We start from the raw sequence: 19,827 nt of genomic DNA on the forward strand, positions 1-19,827 counted from the left end.
GAGCTGGGTCGATGCGCTCCTGGTACGTCTCGTGGGCGTGGCGTGGGCCTGTCCTGGCGTCGTCCGGGCGTCCGCGTCGAGCAGCAGCGGGTTCAACGGCCCGACCGCGAAGAATCTCTAGTCCTGGAACGGCGGCTGCGCGGCGACCACGTCGATGAACTCGCCCTCCAGCGCGCGGCACGTGTTCATGACCGGGCCGGCGACGGGCGCGGCCTCCTCCATCTGGAAGACGAAATCCACGAACTCCTTGGACATGCAGGCGTCGGGGGGCAGGAACTTGAGGCCGTAGTCACTGATGAGCCGGTGCCTGGGGTCCAGCCACCCGAGGTCGTACGAGATGGAGGAGGTCGCCGCGGCCCTGAAGGGCAGCAAGCAGCGTTTCATCTGGGTCTGCGCAAAGCGCGCGCCTGGCGAAACTGCTTGATTAATTGGCAGGGGGCTGTGGCTCAGCTAGCTAGCGTGCATGTTGCACTTGCCCGTCCGCGAGAGTGATGGACGTACGTACGTACGTGACAGTTTTGACGCGCTCATCTACGACATCTAGGCGGCGCTCGTGCCCACCATCCTTCACCCCGCCATCAGCTCCTGCCTCGCCGTGCTCGAGCTCGCCAGTCATCACCACCTCGCCCAGGCTCCACTTTGCCGCCGAGGTCATCAGTCTCCGCGAGCGCTGTCCACTGCTACTTCTGCCTCGCCGAGGTGCATTTAACTCTAAAAATAACAAACGACTAGCTACCATGCAATGCATCTATCTGAGGCATACTGCTAGTCTGTGTATATAATGACCACTCTGCAATCTGAAGATCCTTGTGCGAAATTCCACTACCAGTCTGTAATTGATACTTGAGAGCTAGTTGGAGTTGATATTGCTCTTGCGTAGCTTGCGCTCGTCAGAGAGTTGTTTGGTGAAGTGAGCAAGCGCCTCTGCATTTGTGCCCTCACCGGAACAGGACTCGTACACCCCAGTGTCGATGTTCACTCTCGCCACTGGCTTCTTGAGCAGCTCCTGGCCGATCCCGATCAGAGACTCCATGTTCTCCTTGGTCGCGATGTCCACTGACGATGCGTCCCCAGTCAAAGTATCATCCTACATAAATACAATAGCATCGATCATCGTCGATTTTATACCAAGAACAGAATATATATGCTTTAGTATATCCTATAAACGTATCATACCTGAATGCGAAGGTAGTTCTTCTCACAGTGGAGGGCCTGAAAGAGCACGGGTGCATGGATGTCAACCATGTCGGAACTGGCATGTGAGAAGATGTCGATGATCGGCATGAAGCCACCGTTGTACAGCCACTGAATGAGGCCCCATTTCGTGCACTGCTCAGCGGTGTACTTCTCCGCCTGCTTCACCGACCCAGTGCCGACGGAGATGACGAGGTAGTTCGTGTACTCGGTCGGCCTACCGATGTTGAAGTCTAGGTTCCGACGATGCACCTCCTTGGTGAGCATGGATATGGCGACCATGGTGGGGTTGTTGGCCGCGACGCCACCGTCGACGAGGTGGTACTCCCGGGACCTGCCGTCGGCGGCCTCGGTCTTGAAGAAGTGCGCCGGGAAGTAGGTCAGCGCCGCCGACGTGCTGATGCAGATGTCGGAGAGGTGTGCGTTCTTGAGTGTGTCGTGCGCGTTCTTGAGCGTGTCATTCTTGGCCTCATACGTGGAGAAGATGAACAGCCGCGACTCTAGGCCACCGGGTTCTTTTCCTACCCTCAAAGGGCATTTTGGTCTTTTCCCATCACCTCACTTCAACAGCTAACGGTAGTTGCTCACGGAACTGACGGGAATGTCAAATAGGAAATAAAAACTTGAGTTGAGGACATATAGGAAAGATTTTCAGTTTCGGTGTTAAATAGGAAAGTAGCATTATTTTCGAGGCTAAATAGGAAATTTTCTCAAACGGGAAAACTAGAAGACTGCGGAAGTGTGGTTCTCTCAGAAGTGGTTGCGGAAGGACTGAATCTGAACTGACGGATGACTCAAATATATGGACGAGGAGAAGAGAGGCAGCGGAGAATCCCAGGAGACGGAGACGAAAGCGGAAGAGACAGTAACGGCCGCAATAAGTTCGCCTCCACCATCAAGGGGAGTAACTCCCGTTGTTATGTGAATTAAGTGGCAAAAGACTGGCCACGCTCGCCCGCCCGCTCTCCACGCCACGTCCACGGCCCAGCCTAGCCGCCGGCGGTGGCGGCGCGCACGCGTGTGACACGCCTTTATCCTTTTCTCAGCTTCTCTATTTAGATAAATAATTTCCAACCATATAAGCTGAGTCAACATTCAGTCAAAACCCCATATTGTATTAAACCATACAACGCTTAATGTTACGCACCATATAGTTTTATTTGATTCATTAAATATTATATGGGCCAAGCCCATATTATATCCAACAATCCCCACCAAACTCTAGGGTTTATAACAAAGTAGTCTCAGAACCACATTCTTTTATATACCAGTGTTTCGATGGAGACCGTTAAGTTGAACATCCATCTAGAGCAATAGTTTCACTCACTCACATCTGAACAATGGACTAAGCCTTGAATTGACAATTTTGTGTAAGATGAATGTCACTAAAGTCCTTGGCGGATACTAGGCAGCAAAAGGCATCCCCTCTATTTGAAGCATATAAGTCATACTTCAGTGCCTTTAATGAGTATTTAGATATCACCCAAATCTCATAGACTGTGACCAGCAGTCTGACTCATATAGGTGTGTTCCTCAAAAGATGTTCTGTAGGACAATATCTTTGCTTTGATAAGCCACTTGGAACACATTAAGGCAAAAGCTAACCTACCTTACAGAAAGGAAAGATATGCATCAGAAATGAGTCTTACTAAGGATCTTTCCTCACAATTTACTACTAGCTTATTTCACCATTGAAAGTGCATCTAGCTCTTAAGTGGGTTTTGGATGATTGAATGACAACGTGATTAAAGGACTAACCCGTTTGCTAAGTGTGGACAGCTAATAGGTTATCTCACAGGTACTTAATGAAAGCCAAAATGATATGTTGTTGTGTAAACAATCTAGTTCAAGCATAAGACAACAATACAAATGGAATTCATGCAAAGGCTTATTTATTGTGGGATTTCCGTGCACTATGTGAAAGCAAGCTTATAAGAATTAATTAATGAGACATAAGGGATTGCATATGGAATGGTCTCATATTTGAAGCTTGCTAAATTGAAATAATAAAGACAAACAATACATGAATGGATGATTCAACACAAGATGTGACTTGATGGCTTGAGATGGTGAAGATAGCAAGGAAAGGCTTCGAGGTACTAAGCAAGGGTGAAGGGCAAGCGATGGCTTGGTGGCCGAAGAACCTAGCTAGGGTGAAGAAGGAAGTACTTGCATTTAGTTGAGGTACTAATCAAGCTATGATGTTCATGTTTATGTGGAGGATCAAATCACTAATGGAGTGTTTGATGGAAGTGACTTGATACATTTGGGATTATTCAAATTTGATGAATGGAATCAAGTCACATGCTCAAGATGGCTATGCTCAAGTGAAAAGATCAATATCAACATGTTAGCACCCTTACTTGATGAAGATTGAAAGGGACGGCATCAATTCAAAAGAGATCAACTCAAGTGGTATAAATTCATTTTTCCTTTTATCTTGAGTTTAATAGGTATGCCGTACTATTAAGAGGGATGCATCATGTTGATAGATAATGTTTCATAAGTGCTCAAGCCAACCCATGTGAGTTTTGAGTATTTGAGTGACAAAAGAGCTAACTTTATCTTTGCTGGTCTGGCTATACCGGACGTGTCCGGTATTTACCCAGCAGTACTAAAATTGTTGTTCTCGGGTTGGTTCATCGGGAGTTCCGACGGTCGGAAGTCCTGACATGGGTCAGGAGTTCCAATGTCTCGCACTTCAACTAACTTGGAGGGTTCACTGTCCTGGTCATACCGGACATGTCCGGTATGGATGACTAGAGGCCAACGGCTAGTTTTCAAAAGTCTTGAGGGTCGGAAGTTCCAATGGTCGGGAGTTCCGGCATGCGTTGGGAGTTCCGACACCCAACTTAGTTACATGGTTTTCAAAATTGCTGAGGGTCAAAAGTTCCGACGTGAGTCAGGAGTTCCGACGGTCGGGAGTTCTGGCATTCATTGGGAGTTCCGATGACTCATAACTTAACTGTAACTTAGTTACCATTGGCACAGTGTAAGTCATATCGGACGTGTCCGGTATTGCAATGTGTTGACACCGTTTTTTGCACATGTCAGAATAATCGGAGTGGACCAATCGGCAAGGGGAAAGTTATTGAATACTTTGATAGCCAATGAAAGCCAGTTTGTAAAAATGGTTGCCGATAGTTGGTGATGATCGATGGAAAGGTTGATTTGGACTCGGGCGTTGCCGATGAGGTTGGAGGAGTTGTTGTCGATGCCGATGAAGGATGCCGATGAAGGAAGACTTGAAGACTACTGCCGATGAAGCAGGGAGTATGCCGATGAAGGAAGACTTGAAGACTACTGCCGATGAAGCAGGGAGTATGCCGATGAAGGAAGACTTGAAGCCTGCTGCCGATGAAATAGGGAGTATGCCGATGAGGAGGAGGACAGTGAGATTTCCATCGTAATTAAGGCGGACAGGGAAATAGATGGGAATTGGTTTCCTTTTCTATATTTGTTAGGTTATGATTCGTGTAAGAGTCACGTGTTTCCTTAGATACGGGATTGGTGTCCTAGTTGTGTTTGGTTGTGTCTCTTTAGATCAGGGTATAAATATGGAGTAAAGGGCAATGTAATAGAGAACATCAATCAATATCAAAACCAACTTTTACTCCTATTTGCATCTACTTTTCGGCGACTTCGTCAATTTGCATATTTTTCTTTTTACGAGTTCTCATTGACTCGGCGAGCTACATCGCTTCAGTGCGATCTTCGGCGATTCTCGAGTTCCGCGTGAGCACCTCTTGGCCGTGGCTTCCGGGCGTATCGCTGTTGTCAGGACCAAAGTGTTCGTTTCTTCATCCTTGTCGATTAACAGGTCAAATCGACTAGCACGCTTTGGATATCGATTCGGGTATTAGCCCTTTGTGTTTGCAGATCACTTTTGCATCAACACATCTTTTGGCACGCCCGGTGGGACCCTTCAACCAATATGTTCAACTCCGAGATCGATCCAGGGAACATTATCGCAGTATCAGAAGAAGATCTCAAGGAAGAACAGAGGCAGGCTATGGAAAAGGCTGTAGAAGAATACAAGCAGCTTTGTCTGAGATCGTTTAGCTTGAACAAGAGTGGACAAGTCATCCAGAAGCAAGATTTGCCGTTGCCTCGGCAGGTTACCTTTGACTCCAATCCTGGTAAACTTCAAGAGATGGTTAATTCTGCAGTAAATCATGCTTTGATTAATCATTCCAATGTGCTGTCCAATACTGTTCATAATGCTGTGGTTCGAACTCTCAAAGAAGGACAAGCGGCACCACATTACGTTGGGCCTGCCTATCATCAACCAGAGCCGGCATCTGTCAAAACTCCATCGGCTCCTTCGGCCGTTGTGGGTACAGAAGTTACTTCCCCTCCAGTATTGGCAGGTTCACCTAATATACAATCTACACCGATACAATCAGATCAGGTGTTACCAGGAGGGCGAGTTCAGCTTAATACAGATCTATCGGCATCAGCTATGTCAGGCCCTGTGTCTCAGAATAACCAGATTCCTACTAATTGGTGGGGATATGGCATGCCTCCAGAGTCATCTGCTTTCAATCCTAGATTACCTCAAGTATTTGATGCAGCAGGAAGAGCGCCTATATCATCGGCTGTTTCGCCGATGGCTCAAGTGCCTCAATATGCCGCAACTACTTCTGTACAACCAACTCCAGGAGGTTTCCAGATGCCTATGATTCAAACATTCAATTCAAGTCCATCGGCGAGCGTACTGCCGATGCAACAGAAAGCCCCTGCTATGAGTCAAACTGGGGTTCAGTTCATGCCTCAAACCAGTTATAATTATCCAACAATATCAGCGAATTACCAGCCATCGGTAAGTTTTGTGCCGATGAGTTCTAATAATGATTGGTCAGGACAGTTACCTGTTCAACATACAGTTCAGCGAAATCAGCAGGTTGCAGGGATTCAACAAGGTCATGTGCAAGCTGGTTTCCAAAATCAAGCATCGGCAGCCCAGCCGATGAATCCTTTCCAACAGGTTAATGGACCACAAGTAGCGGCAAATATGCCGATTGCTGGAGATCGTGGGCCACAAAGATATGTGGAAGGATGTCAGCAGGCACCTCCTGTAGAAATTCAACCAGTTCGTCAGCAGGAGGCTGATGCTTTTTGGGCCGATAAGATAGCAGAGATTATGAAGGATCAGTTTGGGATAAAGCCCAAGGTCAATACTTATTCTTATCGAACTCCATACCCTCCTGCATACGATTTAATTCCTCTCCCAAATCGGTACAAGGTACCGGATTTCACTAAATTCTCTGGGCAAGATGATACATCAACAATGGAACATGTCAATCGCTTCATTATTCAATGTGGAGAGGCAGCTAACAGAGATGAATTAAGAGTTCGATTATTCTCATCATCTTTGTCTGGATCAGCATTTACATGGTTCATTTCATTGCCACCAAATTCTATTATTACTTGGGTTGATCTAGAAAAACAATTCCACAAGTATTTCTTTGCTGGAATCCATGAAAAGAAGCTTACCGATTTAGTAAAATTGAGACAGCGTAATGATGAATCGGTAGAGAGCTTTGTACAAAGGCTACGAGATGTAAAAAATAAGTGCTACAGCCTGGTGCTGGATGATCGGCAGCTTGCCGATTTGGCTTTCCAAGGATTATTGCCACATCTTAAGGATAGATATGCTTCTCAGGAGTTTGAAAGCCTCAGTCATCTTGTGCAAAGGATCTCTGATCAAGATACTAGGGTTTTTGAACCTAAAAAGAACTGGAGTAAAAAGGTATCATTTGTTGAAGAAGTAGGAGATTCTGACTCTGATGAAGAACCAGTTATCGGCTTAGCTGAGTGGGTTAAGAATAAAAAGCCGATATCATGTCCCTTTGGTCAAAAGGAGCCAGAAAAGTTTACTTTTGATATCACCAAGGCCGATAAAATATTTGATCTTCTGCTTCAAGAGGGCCAAATTAAGCTGTCACCTAATCATGTGATCCCATCGGCAGAAGAGTTGAAGAAGATTTTGTACTGCAAATGGCACAATGCAACTTCACACAGTACAAATGAGTGCAAGGTATTCAGGCAACAGTTACAATCGGCTATTGAATCTGGGAGAATTAAGTTTGGTACTTCCAAGACCCAGAAGCCGATGAAGATTGATCAACACCCTTTTCCGGCAAATATGTTGGATGCCAAAGGAAAGACCAAGGTATTGACGTCAGAGGCTGCTGAGAAAAACGCGTCAGTAGACCCCCAACATCGGATAACTACCGATGATGCAAAGAGTAAGGGTTTGCTAGGGGAAAGCAGTAGTTCCAAAAAACCTCCTCGACCTGGCATTGTGATTACTCATCGAAGGCAGCAGGAGGGTTGGCGTCAACGTAATGACCGATATCGGCAACAGCAAGAAATGAGACGTCAGGAAGAGTGGAATCGACATAAAGATCATTGGAGATGTCCGTTCTTCATCCATTGCTGGGAAGAAGGTATTAAATTGCCAACTGTTGAAAATTGCCCTGAGTGTAATGGTTATTACAGAGTCAATCGTTCAGAAAGGAGGTTTCAACGTGGTAATCAGGGTCTGTCTATCAACGAGCCGATCAAAGGCAGAGCATCAGTGCATGATCGGCTGGGGGGCAGACTTAGTGTACATGAGAGGCTTGGTAAACGCGCTGGATATTTTCCAAGGAATCAAGAGGAGCTTGAGGAAATGGCAAACGCAAGAGTTCCCGATGAGGAGATATTCTACAGGGACCCTAATATACGTCGCGTAGAACTAACTAGGACTTGTTATCAGCCGGTTTGGAAAACCAAGTTTCCTCGATGGTGCCCAGAGGGTCTGACAAAGACGCAGAGAAGGAGGATGCAACGTGAGCGTCAGGAGGATTTATACCAGGAGGAAAATTCCTCCAATGAAAGGCCTGGTCATCAGCAGTGGCAGGTAAAACACAAAAATAAGGGTCCATCGGCAGATGTTAATATGGTATTCATGTTGCCGATGGAGTTTCTGGCACTATCTGATAATGAGGAAGAAGTTGTTTTCTCTGATCAAGTAGCTCAGCTGACGCTAGATCCAATGATGGCTGTTTTTGAGAAACCTACCGATGACGAGAGACAGCATCTTAAGGCTTTATTTGTGAAGGGCAGAGTTGATGGGCAGCCTGTGTCTAAGGTACTTATTGATGTAGGGGCTGCGATTAATATTATGCCTTATGTGATGTATCGGAAACTTGGTAAGGGGGATCAAGACTTGACCAAAACCGATATGATGTTGAAAGATTTCGAAGGCAATGTGTCACCGGCTAAAGGGGCAGTATGCGTTGAATTGACCATCGGCAGCAAAACCTTGCCGACGACGTTCTTTGTTATCAACGGCAAGGGTGCATATAATCTGCTTCTAGGGAGGGATTGGATTCATGCTAATTGTTGTGTTCCTTCTACAATGCATCAATGCCTCGTACAATGGATTGGAGATAAGATTGAAGTCGTCCCTGGTGATTCTTCTTATATCATCGCATCGGCAGAATCAGATACTTATGAGCGAACTAAATGCATATCAGGAGAAGCTTGGGAAAAAGAGTTCCTTAGAGATGCTGATTATGAAATTCCACCGATCCAGGCAGTCGGTTCTGAAGAGGAGTTTTAATGGATAGGTTTGCCGATGATGGAAAATTAGGTCAAGGGTTCACATCGGCAGATGATTTAGTAGAAGTAGATATCGGTGATGGTGATAGGTCGAGGCCTACTTTTATTAGTGCTAAGTTAGATTCTAAGTGTAAGCAGCGAATAACAGATTTGTTAAAAGAATATAAAGATTGTTTTGCTTGGGATTATACTGAGATGCCTGGGTTAGACCGATCGATAGTTGAACATCGGTTACCTATCAAATCTGGATTTCGGCCACATCAGCAGCCAGCGCGCCGATGCAACCCTAATGTACTTCCTGACATTAAGGCCGAAATAACTAAATTAATTGAAGCAAAGTTTATTCGGCAATGTCGATACGCAGAGTGGATCTCTAATGTGGTTCCTGTTTATAAGAAAAATGGAAAACTTCGTGTTTGTATTGATTTCAGGAATCTCAACAAAGCCACACCGATGGATGGCTATCCAATGCCGATTGCTGATTTGTTGATTGATGCTGCGGCTGGACATCAAATTATTAGTTTCATGGATGGTAATGCAGGCTACAATCAAATATTCATGGCTGAGGAGGATATTCCCAAGACTGCTTTCAGATGTCCAGGACATGTGGGGTTGTTCGAGTGGATAGTCATGACGTTTGGTTTGAAAAATGCCGGTGCTACTTATCAAAGGGCTATGAACTTTATTTTTCATGAGTACATCGGCACATTAGTGGAGATCTACATTGATGATGTGGTGATTAAGTCTGGAGATATCACAGCACATTTAGCCGATCTGCGAAAAATACTGGAGTGCACAAGGAGGCATGGATTGAAGATGAATCCTAATAAATGTGCATTTGGTGTATCGGCAGGACAATTCTTGGGTTTTATGGTGCATCAACGGGGCATTGAAATCAGTAGGAAGGCTATTGATGCAATTAACAAGGTGATTGCTCCTGCCAATAAGACTGAATTGCAATCTTTGATCGGTAAGATTAATTTCATTAGAAGATTCATATCTAATCTATCGGGTAAGATCAAGGCTTTCAGCCCACTACTTAAATTAAAAGCTGATCAGGAATTTGTATGGGGAGTTGAACAGCAATTAGCCCTTGATGAAATTAAGAAATATTTATCAAATCCTCCAGTGCTAGTTCCACCTCAACATGGGAAGCCTTTCAGGTTATATTTGTCAGCTGATGATGCAGTTATCGGTTCAGCTCTTATTCAAGAATTTGAAGGGAAAGAACGTGTTATTTATTATTTGAGCAGAAGATTAGTGGATGCTGAGACGAGGTATTCGGCTATCGAGAAATTGTGTCTGTGCTTATACTTTTCTTGTATCAAATTAAGGCATTATTTGTTATCTGCCGAATGTACGGTCATATGCAAAGACGATGTGGTCAAGTATATGTTGTCAATGCCGATATTAAGTGGTAGAATCGGCAAGTGGATTTTAGCATTATCAGAATTTGAGCTACGCTACAAATCAGCTAAGGCAGTTAAAGGGCAAGTGATGGCTGATTTTGTCACTCAGCATTGTAACACGGTGGATTCTCTGGGGATTGCTCCCTGGACACTTTTCTTCGATGGGTCCACATGTGGTGAAGGAGCAGGTATCGGCATTGTGTTAATTTCACCTCAAGGAAAGAAGTATGAGTTTTCATTGCCGATTGTTGCTACAGCGACAAATAATCAAGCTGAATACCAAGCCTTGATAAAGGGGTTAGAATTGCTGAAGGAGATACGTGCCGATGTTGTTGAAATCTTTGGTGACTCTATGCTAGTTATAAATCAATTGGCTGGAATTTATGAATGCCGAAGTGAAGCCTTGATTTCGTATTATGAAAGGTGTTTGCAATTATTGAAAGGATTTAGAGATTTTCGTCTTGAGCATATCTCTCGATTGCATAATGAGGAAGCTAATCGACTAGCTCAGCATGCTTCAGGGTATCAGACCATTCAGGAAGTGCTAACATCGGCAGTTGATACCGATGACTGGAGGAAAGAGATTGTTGATTATTTGAAGGATCCATGTAGGAAGGTCGAGAGACGTATAAGGTTCCAAGCTACCAAATATGTGCTCCTCGATGATGAATTATATTATCGAACTATAGATGGAGTTTTACTCAGATGTGTTAGCAATGATGAATCGAAAAGCTTGATGGGTGAAATTCATGAAGGAGTATGTGGGGCACATCAATCGGCTTTCAAGATGAAATGGATGATCAGAAGGAATGGGTACTATTGGCCGACTATTCTTGAAGATTGTTTTAAATATTTTAAGGGATGCCAGGGGTGTCAAAAGTTTGGTAATATTCAAAGGGCGCCTGCATCGGCTATGAATCCTATAATCAAACCATGGCCGTTCCGGGGATGGGCTATTGATCTCATTGGTCAGATTTATCCGCCATCGAGTAAAGGACATAAATTTATTCTGGTTGCTACCGATTATTTCACAAAGTGGGTTGAGGCAATTCCTCTAAAAAAGGTTACATCGGTCAATATGATTGATTTTGTGAAAGAGCATATTGTTTACCGATTTGGTATTCCTCAGACTATCACTACCGATCAGGGTACTATGTTTACATCGGGAGAATTTGATGAGTTTGCTGTAGGTATGGGAATTAAAATTTTAAATTCTTCTCCATATTATGCTCAAGCTAATGGTCAAGCTGAGGCTTCTAACAAAGGGATCATCAAACTTATTAAGCGCAAAATTGAAGAAAATCCTAGGAGGTGGCATACAGTATTAAATGAAGCCTTGTGGTCATATCGGATGTCATGCCATGGTGCAACCAAAGTAACGCCTTATCAGTTAGTATATGGACACGATGCAGTGTTGCCTTGGGAAATTAAGGTTGGCTCTAGACGAATACGTTCTCAAAATCAGCTGACAGCCGATGAGTATAATACTCTTATGAAAGATGAGTTGGAAGATGTGGCAGGTCATCGGTTAAGGGCTTTAGTTAGTATTGAAGAAAATAAGAAAAGAGTAGCTAGATGGTATGACAAGAAGGTGAAAGTAAAAGAGTTTGCCGATGGAGATCTGGTCTGGAAATTGATTTTACCGATTGGGACTAAAAGTTCAAAGTTTGGAAAGTGGTCTCCTAATTGGGAAGGTCCATATCGGATAAATCAGTCTATTCCTGGTAATGCATATATTTTAGAAACCCTCGAAGGGGTTGTGTTTCCCAGAGCGTTAAATGGAAAATATCTAAAGAAATATTACCCTAGTATCTGGACAGATGCATAAAAGTATAAATGCCGATAACAATACTATCGGCTAGAATTATGCAAGGGTATCAATGTCTCATAAAGTGCCGATACAATAAATAAGATTACACGTTCAGCAAGGATTGGATAGCTAATATCGCACGCAGGCGAATCTGGTCGGCTTCTTCCATTTCTTTGATATCGTCATCGGCAGCACCCTCCACAGGTTTGAGTTTCTTCTTCATGGCTAAAGCTTTGCGAGCTTGGATATCTCTTTCTTGCTGAAGGGCTTTGACGGCATTGGGTAGCTGGCTTTCTTCTTGTTGAGCATGAGTTAAGGCTGCATCGATGTCTTTCAATTCGGCCAATAGGGCTGCCTTCCTTGCCGATAGATCCAAGATTTTCTGCTTAAGTGCAGCACCCGAAGTCTGCAAGTTGACGATGCCCTTGTGCTTCTCATCAGCAATTTGTTTCAGTTGTAGCATCTCTTCTTTAAGTTGAGCTTGAGCTGCTCTATCGGCAATGCGCTGGGCAGCCCGTTGATATTGCAGTTGACGGCTTTCTAAGTGAGCTGCTGGGAAGAGTATTTCTTCAACATCGGCAGGGACCTGGCCACGAATTGTTTTGAAAATTGCCTTTGCGGGGTCCGAGTCATCTACCAGTTGGGCAGTACTTTGCTGTAGCAAGTTCAGGAGGGTTTCCAACTTGGATTTAGTCTCTGCCGATATTGTTCCCAGTGCAAGGGAAGAACTTGTTTCCTCTCCATCGTCGTCAGAAATGTCAATGGCAAAGGAAAATAGGCTGTTCGGGGAATCTTGTTCCTGAAAGAAAGACAAGGAGATCAATCAGGGGTAAGTATGAGTATTGTAAAATCAGATAGGTTGATCGGTTTACCTGTTTCAAGGCAATTTCCTGTGCTTGACTGGAGGAAGCAACCTGGAGTATGTCGTGTGGATCGGCTGAGCTTGCCGATGGGATATTCTCTGTGACTTCATCGGTGGTGGGCTCTTGAGGTATGATGACCGATGATGTTGGGGCAGATGTAGGGATCGGCATAGACCTTTGTCGTTTTGGCTGTGCTTCAGTATCTGTTGAAGCTTTGCGCTTTGCTTGGACATCGGCAATGATTGGCTGGGGGGTATCAACACTTGTTGGTTGTGAAGCTTGGGCATCTGGTACGTTTGCCGATGTGCCCAATTGTTGCTGCAAAACAAGTGTAAGATATGATATTTAACAGATAAAATGTAAAGTCAAGAAGCTACCTCTGAAGGAGTGGTGCTTGATATCGGCGGAATTGCCGATGATGATCCAGTAGCAGCTCTTACCCCCTGATGATTAAGGTTAATATAGTTTGTGATCGGCATAAGTGAAAATAAGCAAGGTTGTTACCTTAAAGGCTTTGACCAAGGTTGTAGCAGCAGCCGATGGAGTAGCCCTGGATGTAGCCAATTTGGACTTAAAAGTGATGGTCTTGGTACGAATCTTCTGGTGGGTCAAAGCGGCTAAGGTGGGAGCGTTGTAACCGATCGGCGATGTTGGGGAAATAGGCCGGAGGTTGAAGGGTTTCCCACTTTTGCTCACCGATGGTGCTGGGTGGTTAACCTGTTACAAGGGAATCAGTTACTGATAAATGAAAAGAAAAGTAGAAGGGAGTTCAAGGAAACTTACCGCGTCGTCAGGGATGGCATATTCAGAATCGATCATGTGCCGATATGTGTGAACAGAAGTCGCGAACAGTTGCTCTTTCCACTCTCGCCACCATTGCTTGTATGACTCGGTGATGAAAGATATTGGTGTCCAGGTGGATAAATCAACATCTGTGGTATCGGCATCAGGAGAAAGTTGTACTACCTTGTTCCAGTCTGTTCCGCAGGTGATTGTTTCCCTGGGTTTGATCACATCGGCAAAGCAGAGTTTGATTGGCAGTTGCCCAAAAGCCAATTGGCGGGATACTGCCGATGGGTTGTAAAATTCATATGTGATGTTGGTGTTTTTCCCGCTGCCGAATGTGTTTACTGGAATTGCCCTGGGAGTGATGATAGCCATCATGAGCTCATTATCTTGATTCAGAGTGTCATCGGCAAAGTTGAAAAGAAGGGGGAATCTGTTTTCTTCGTCGATATAAGGCACCCAGGCCCTATGATCACGAGAAAGGCCATTATAGAAGCTTTGAAAGAATCTGCCGATTTGGTCTTCGTTGGCTTCTGTTCCAGGAAGGACAATTATGGCTTCACCAAAATTGAGGGGTGAGCGTGTTGCCGATTCATCATCCCCGAGCACATAATCTTCAGCAATTTCTCGTGGGAATTGTTGAGCAAAAAAGTCCCATTGCAGACGTTTGTGCATATGGGCATTCAGCCACATGTTGATAAACCACCACGGGCCTCCCAGGTTGCCGATGGATTCGCCAAGCAGGAGTTTCTGAGACACTTGGTGAAGAAGATGATAAGTAGAGCTCAGAAGGTATCGGCCAAGAGGAAACCTTACGCCATTAGCCAGAAGTTCAGCTGCAGGGAGGAAGGCGTTGGTTGGTCCTACTGATCGACCACAGAAGATAAATTTTTCTAACCACATATTTAGGAATGTGGCATGTTCCCTCTGGCTAGGTGTCCCGGTTTTCTGGTATTCTTGAATATATCCTGTCCAACCGCCGATGTTATGGGTATTCACTCTATATTCAGGCTTTCTACCATAGATGGAGCCTTCATCGGCAGTTGAGATGTCCAAGCCAGTAAGCATGTGGACATCGGCAAGGGTAGGGGTAGCTGGGCCATGTCCAAACATAAAAGTGTTGGTCGTATCTGACCAGAAATAAGCAGCTGCAATTATCATTGATTCATTTTTCTGCATATCGGCAATAGAGAGCCTGATACATTGGTCTAACTTTCGCTCTGCCCAGTATACTTGCATCGATCTATTGATCCTCAAATACCAATCTTTCCACCCTTTGGTGGTTTTGGGCCAAGATCGGAATGTGTCTTTCCACAAGTTCAGAGAGAAATTTTGGGCTCTAAAGGGGATTCTGTTAACCTCTGCGTTGATCAGATCGGTTGGATCTGGGTTGCCCATTGGTCCAAGGCATTGGACGTGTGGCTGATCGGTTGGGATAACTAATTTGTTGCGCAGTTCCTAAGGTTATGGAATCCAGAAGACAGAAGAAAGGAAAAATCACCAACTGAATAAATTTGCAAAAAGATCAAAGTAAAAGGTAATGGAAGTGGAGCAAACCGCGGGGACGTCGAAGTTGATGGCCATTGTCTTGAGGAAGGTGGAGATACGAGCCGGGGACTTGAAGTTAGCGCCGGAGAAGGGTTCTTGTTGGTTGAGGTCGCGCGGTTGTTCGTCGGAGTCGCCGCCGGAGAGAGAGAATGCCAAGGATTGGAGGCTGAAGATAGAAAATGAGGGTTCTGGAGAAATCTATTTATAAGCCGGCCAGGATAAGGGTATTTTGGACTTATCTCTATGACGCGCGCATATAGGTCAAGGCGGTGCAGGGGGATATGGTAACTATTCGCGCGATAATCAGGGGATTGTACAGATAAGATCTTGCCGATGGGTTGTTATTTTGGTATCTCAATCAAGGCAAGAGTGGTTGGCGATTGTGCGATATTTACTGAAGTGCGTGAATCAAGATTAGATTTGATTGGATTTGATAACAAATCAAGTTTTGGCTTGGAGAACGAGTTACGGTAATTGGGCAAAGGCAAGCGTTATCTGGAGTAAATTTCGGAGCATTAATGGTTTTATACTCCGAAATTGGGGGGCATGTGTTGACACCGTTTTTTGCACATGTCAGAATAATCGGAGTGGACCAATCGGCAAGGGGAAAGTTATTGAATACTTTGATAGCCAATGAAAGCCAGTTTGTAAAAATGGTTGCCGATAGTTGGTGATGATCGATGGAAAGGTTGATTTGGACTCGGGCGTTGCCGATGAGGTTGGAGGAGTTGTTGTCGATGCCGATGAAGGATGCCGATGAAGGAAGACTTGAAGACTACTGCCGATGAAGCAGGGAGTATGCCGATGAAGGAAGACTTGAAGACTACTGCCGATGAAGCAGGGAGTATGCCGATGAAGGAAGACTTGAAGCCTGCTGCCGATGAAATAGGGAGTATGCCGATGAGGAGGAGGACAGTGAGATTTCCATCGTAATTAAGGCGGACAGGGAAATAGATGGGAATTGGTTTCCTTTTCTATATTTGTTAGGTTATGATTCGTGTAAGAGTCACGTGTTTCCTTAGATACGGGATTGGTGTCCTAGTTGTGTTTGGTTGTGTCTCTTTAGATCAGGGTATAAATATGGAGTAAAGGGCAATGTAATAGAGAACATCAATCAATATCAAAACCAACTTTTACTCCTATTTGCATCTACTTTTCGGCGACTTCGTCAATTTGCATATTTTTCTTTTTACGAGTTCTCATTGACTCGGCGAGCTGCATCGCTTCAGTGCGATCTTCGGCGATTCTCGAGTTCCGCGTGAGCACCTCTTGGCCGTGGCTTCCGGGCGTATCGCTGTTGTCAGGACCAAAGTGTTCGTTTCTTCATCCTTGTCGATTAACAGGTCAAATCGACTGGCACGCTTTGGATATCGATTCGGGTATTAGCCCTTTGTGTTTGCAGATCACTTTTGCATCAACACAACGGCTATAAAATGACTAATTTTCCAAAGGGGGTTATAAATACCCCCAAGCCTCCACCTTTGGAGGCTGCTAATTCTGCTGACATACACACGTTTTGAGCCTTGCCAACTCTCCTAAACCCTCTCTTAGTGATGTGTGATACAAATTGCAAAATCCATTTGTGGGTTAAGAGAGAATTTGAAAAAGAGAGCAAGCCACCACTTGAGCACTTGTGCATATTGTCAATCTCGTGATTCACATTTGTTACTCTTGGACTCTTCGGTCCTAGACGGTTAGGTGTCGCCGGAGAGCACCCGAGAGATTGTGGTGTGCCACGGAAGGTTTGTAACGGTCGATTCTGCTGCCTCGGAATCATCTAGTAGAAGGAGGAAAATGAGTTGGAAAAGACTCCGGATAGAGTGACCTTCGTGGTACCCTCTAGGGTTGACCTTTGCTGGGTCACCCATAGCCCCCTCAACGGAGAGTAGGACTCGAACGAGTCCGAACTTCGGTAAAATAAATATCGTGTCTCAATTTACATTTCATTCGATATTTGTGTTGCTCTAGCTCTTATGCAAGTTCTTTGTGTTTACTGTCATCTCCAGTAGATACCTGCTGTTTGGTTTGAAGATAGAAATCGAAGGGAGCAAGTTTGGGGCTATTCTGTAGAAATCGTGTATACCGGTCACGTCCAGTATTAGAGCTTAGTGCTGATTTTATTTGATCCTTGCGCTAATCGTTGTGTTGTAGGATTGTGGCTCCTAGATTTATTTAGTATCTCTTACATACTCTGTGGCTAACTTGTGAGGGGTGATATTACTCTTATTTGGAGTTTCCATTTTAGAAACTCCCTTTACTAATTGTTTCCGCATTTAAAGGTGTTAATTTTTAGAAACGCCTATTCACCCCCCCTCTAGGCGGCATCCTAGGTCCTTTCAACCGTTCTTCTTCACAGGATCTCCGATCACATAGAATAGGTTACCACTATAGTAAATTTCAAGTGGGTCTCAAACACATCTCTCTCGATGCACTTTCTATCACATTGCGTGATAGACCCTTAGTGAACTGATCTGCCAGATTGTTAGACGTGTGGACATAGTCCAACGCTATTACTCTAGAGTTTTTCAATTTTTTAACAGATTTTAGTTGTCTCTTAACATGCCTTGTGGACTTCATGTTATCCTTGGAACTGTTAGCCTTTGTAATAATAGTCTGGTTATCGCAGTTCATAGAAATAGCCGGTATGGGTTTCTCAACAACCGGTAAATCCATAAGGAGATCACGAAGCCACTCAGCCTCAGATCTAGCAGTGTCTAATGCTGTGAGTTCTGCTTCCGTTGTAGACTTCGTTAAGATAGTCTGCTTGCAAGACTTCCAAGAAATAGCACCACCTCCAAGCGAAAACATATATCCACTTGTGGTATAAAGCTCATCAGCATCAAAAATCTAGTTAGCATCACAATAGCCTTCCAACACTTTTTGATGTCTAGTATAACAAATACCATAGCTCATGGTCTCTTTTAGGTAGCGCATTACTCTCTCAAGAGCATGCTAGTGATCATCTTTCGGGTTTGACACAAACCGGCTCAGCTTGCGCATAGCAAATGAGATGCTAGGCCTTGTTGCACTAGCAAGATACATGAGCCAACCAATGCTCTAGGAATATCTTAACTGATCCCTTGCTATTCTCCAATTTTTCCTCAATAGCACGCTAGGGTCATAAGGTGTAGGAGCAGGTGCACAGTCACTGAACCCAAAGCGACTCAGCACCTTTTCCACATAATGGGTTTGTAACAGAGTTACCCCACCATCACCTTCTCTTAGAAGCTTGATATTAAGAATAACATCAGCCTCTCCCAAATCTTTCATCTCAAAACTTTTAGATAGAAATTTCTTCACCTCCACGATCACTTTGAGGCTAGATCCAAAGATCAGTATGTCATCAACATATATGCACAAAATGACTCCTTTACCCCCACCATGCTGATAGTACACACATTTATCAGCTTCATTCACAACAAAGCCAGTAGATGTTAAAGTTCTGTCAAACTTCTCATGCCATTGCTTAGTAGCTTGTTTTAAGCCGTATAATGACTTTAATAATTTACACACCTTGCCTTCTTGACCATTTGCTACAAACCCATCAGGCTGATCCATATAGATCTCCTCCTCCAACTCTCCGTTTAGGAAAGCTATCTTAACGTCCATTTGATGAACGATAAGACCATAAGAGGCTGCCAGGGAAAGCAAAACTCGAATTGTGGTCAATCGGGCAACTGGTGAATAAGTATCAAAGAAATCCTCACCTTCCTTTTAAGTATAACCCTTGGCCACAAGCCTTGCCTTGTATCTCTCAATAGTACCATCTGGCCTAAGCTTTTTTTTGAACACCTATTTGCAACCTATAGGCTTGCACCCATAGGGACGATCAACTATTTCCCAAGTTCCATTAGACATAACAGAATCCATCTCACTCCGTACTGCTTCCTTCCATAAGTCAGCATAAGGAGAGGAATATGCCTCTTCAATGGTCGTTGGTGTGTCATCCACAAGGTACACAATATAGTCATCACCAAAAGACTTTGCAGTCCTCTGTCTCTTGTTTTTCTTGGTGACTATAGTGTCATCCTCCTTAGGATTTTGCACATAAGGTTCCTCAATTTGTTCTATCGGAGTAAAATTTTCATTCTCATAGGGAATTATAAATTCATGACCAGTTGAGCTAGGTGCATTCTTCATGGGAAACTCATTCTCAAAAAATATAGCGTCTCTAGATTCCATGATTGTATCAACAGCCATATCAGGAACACTAGAGTTTATAATTAAAAATCTATAACCCATGCTGTGAATAGCATAACCAAGAAAGACACCATCAACAGTCTTTGGTCCAAGCTTTCGCTTTTTGTTTATTGGCACATTCACCTTTGCCAAATAACCCCAAGTTCGCAGGTAAGAGAGATTTAATCTCTTCTTCTCCCATTCCTCGAATGGTGTAATTTCTTTGTTCTTTGTGGGCACTCTATTTAGGACATGACATGCTGTCAATATAGCCTCACCCCACCATTCCTTAGATAGTCCCGCAGTCTCTAACATGACATTAACCAAATCAGTTAGAGTACGGTTCTTTCTCTCTGCAATCCCATTGGACTGTGGTGAGTATGGTGGCGTCCTCTCATGAATAATTCCATGCACCGCGCAAAACTCA

The 19,827-nt window shown here is 44.3% G+C and overlaps 1 protein-coding gene across 1 annotated transcript; it reads right to left on the reverse strand.

Annotated features, from left to right (window-relative positions):
- Window positions 1-850: 850 nt before the first annotated feature.
- LOC136479559 (patatin-like protein 1) lies at window positions 851-18,779 on the reverse strand. The gene is made up of 3 exons (XM_066477387.1): window positions 18,437-18,779; window positions 1,177-1,715; window positions 851-1,087 (listed from the first exon to the last, which is right to left on the reverse strand). The coding sequence occupies exons 1-3, from the start codon at window positions 18,777-18,779 to the stop codon at window positions 851-853; spliced, it is 1,119 nt and encodes a 372-aa protein (XP_066333484.1).
- Between the last annotated feature and the right edge of the window lie 1,048 nt (window positions 18,780-19,827).

The sequence above is a fragment of the Miscanthus floridulus genome, chromosome 9 (genome assembly GCF_019320115.1).
Source record: "Miscanthus floridulus cultivar M001 chromosome 9, ASM1932011v1, whole genome shotgun sequence".
NCBI classification, from domain to species: domain Eukaryota; kingdom Viridiplantae; phylum Streptophyta; class Magnoliopsida; order Poales; family Poaceae; genus Miscanthus; species Miscanthus floridulus.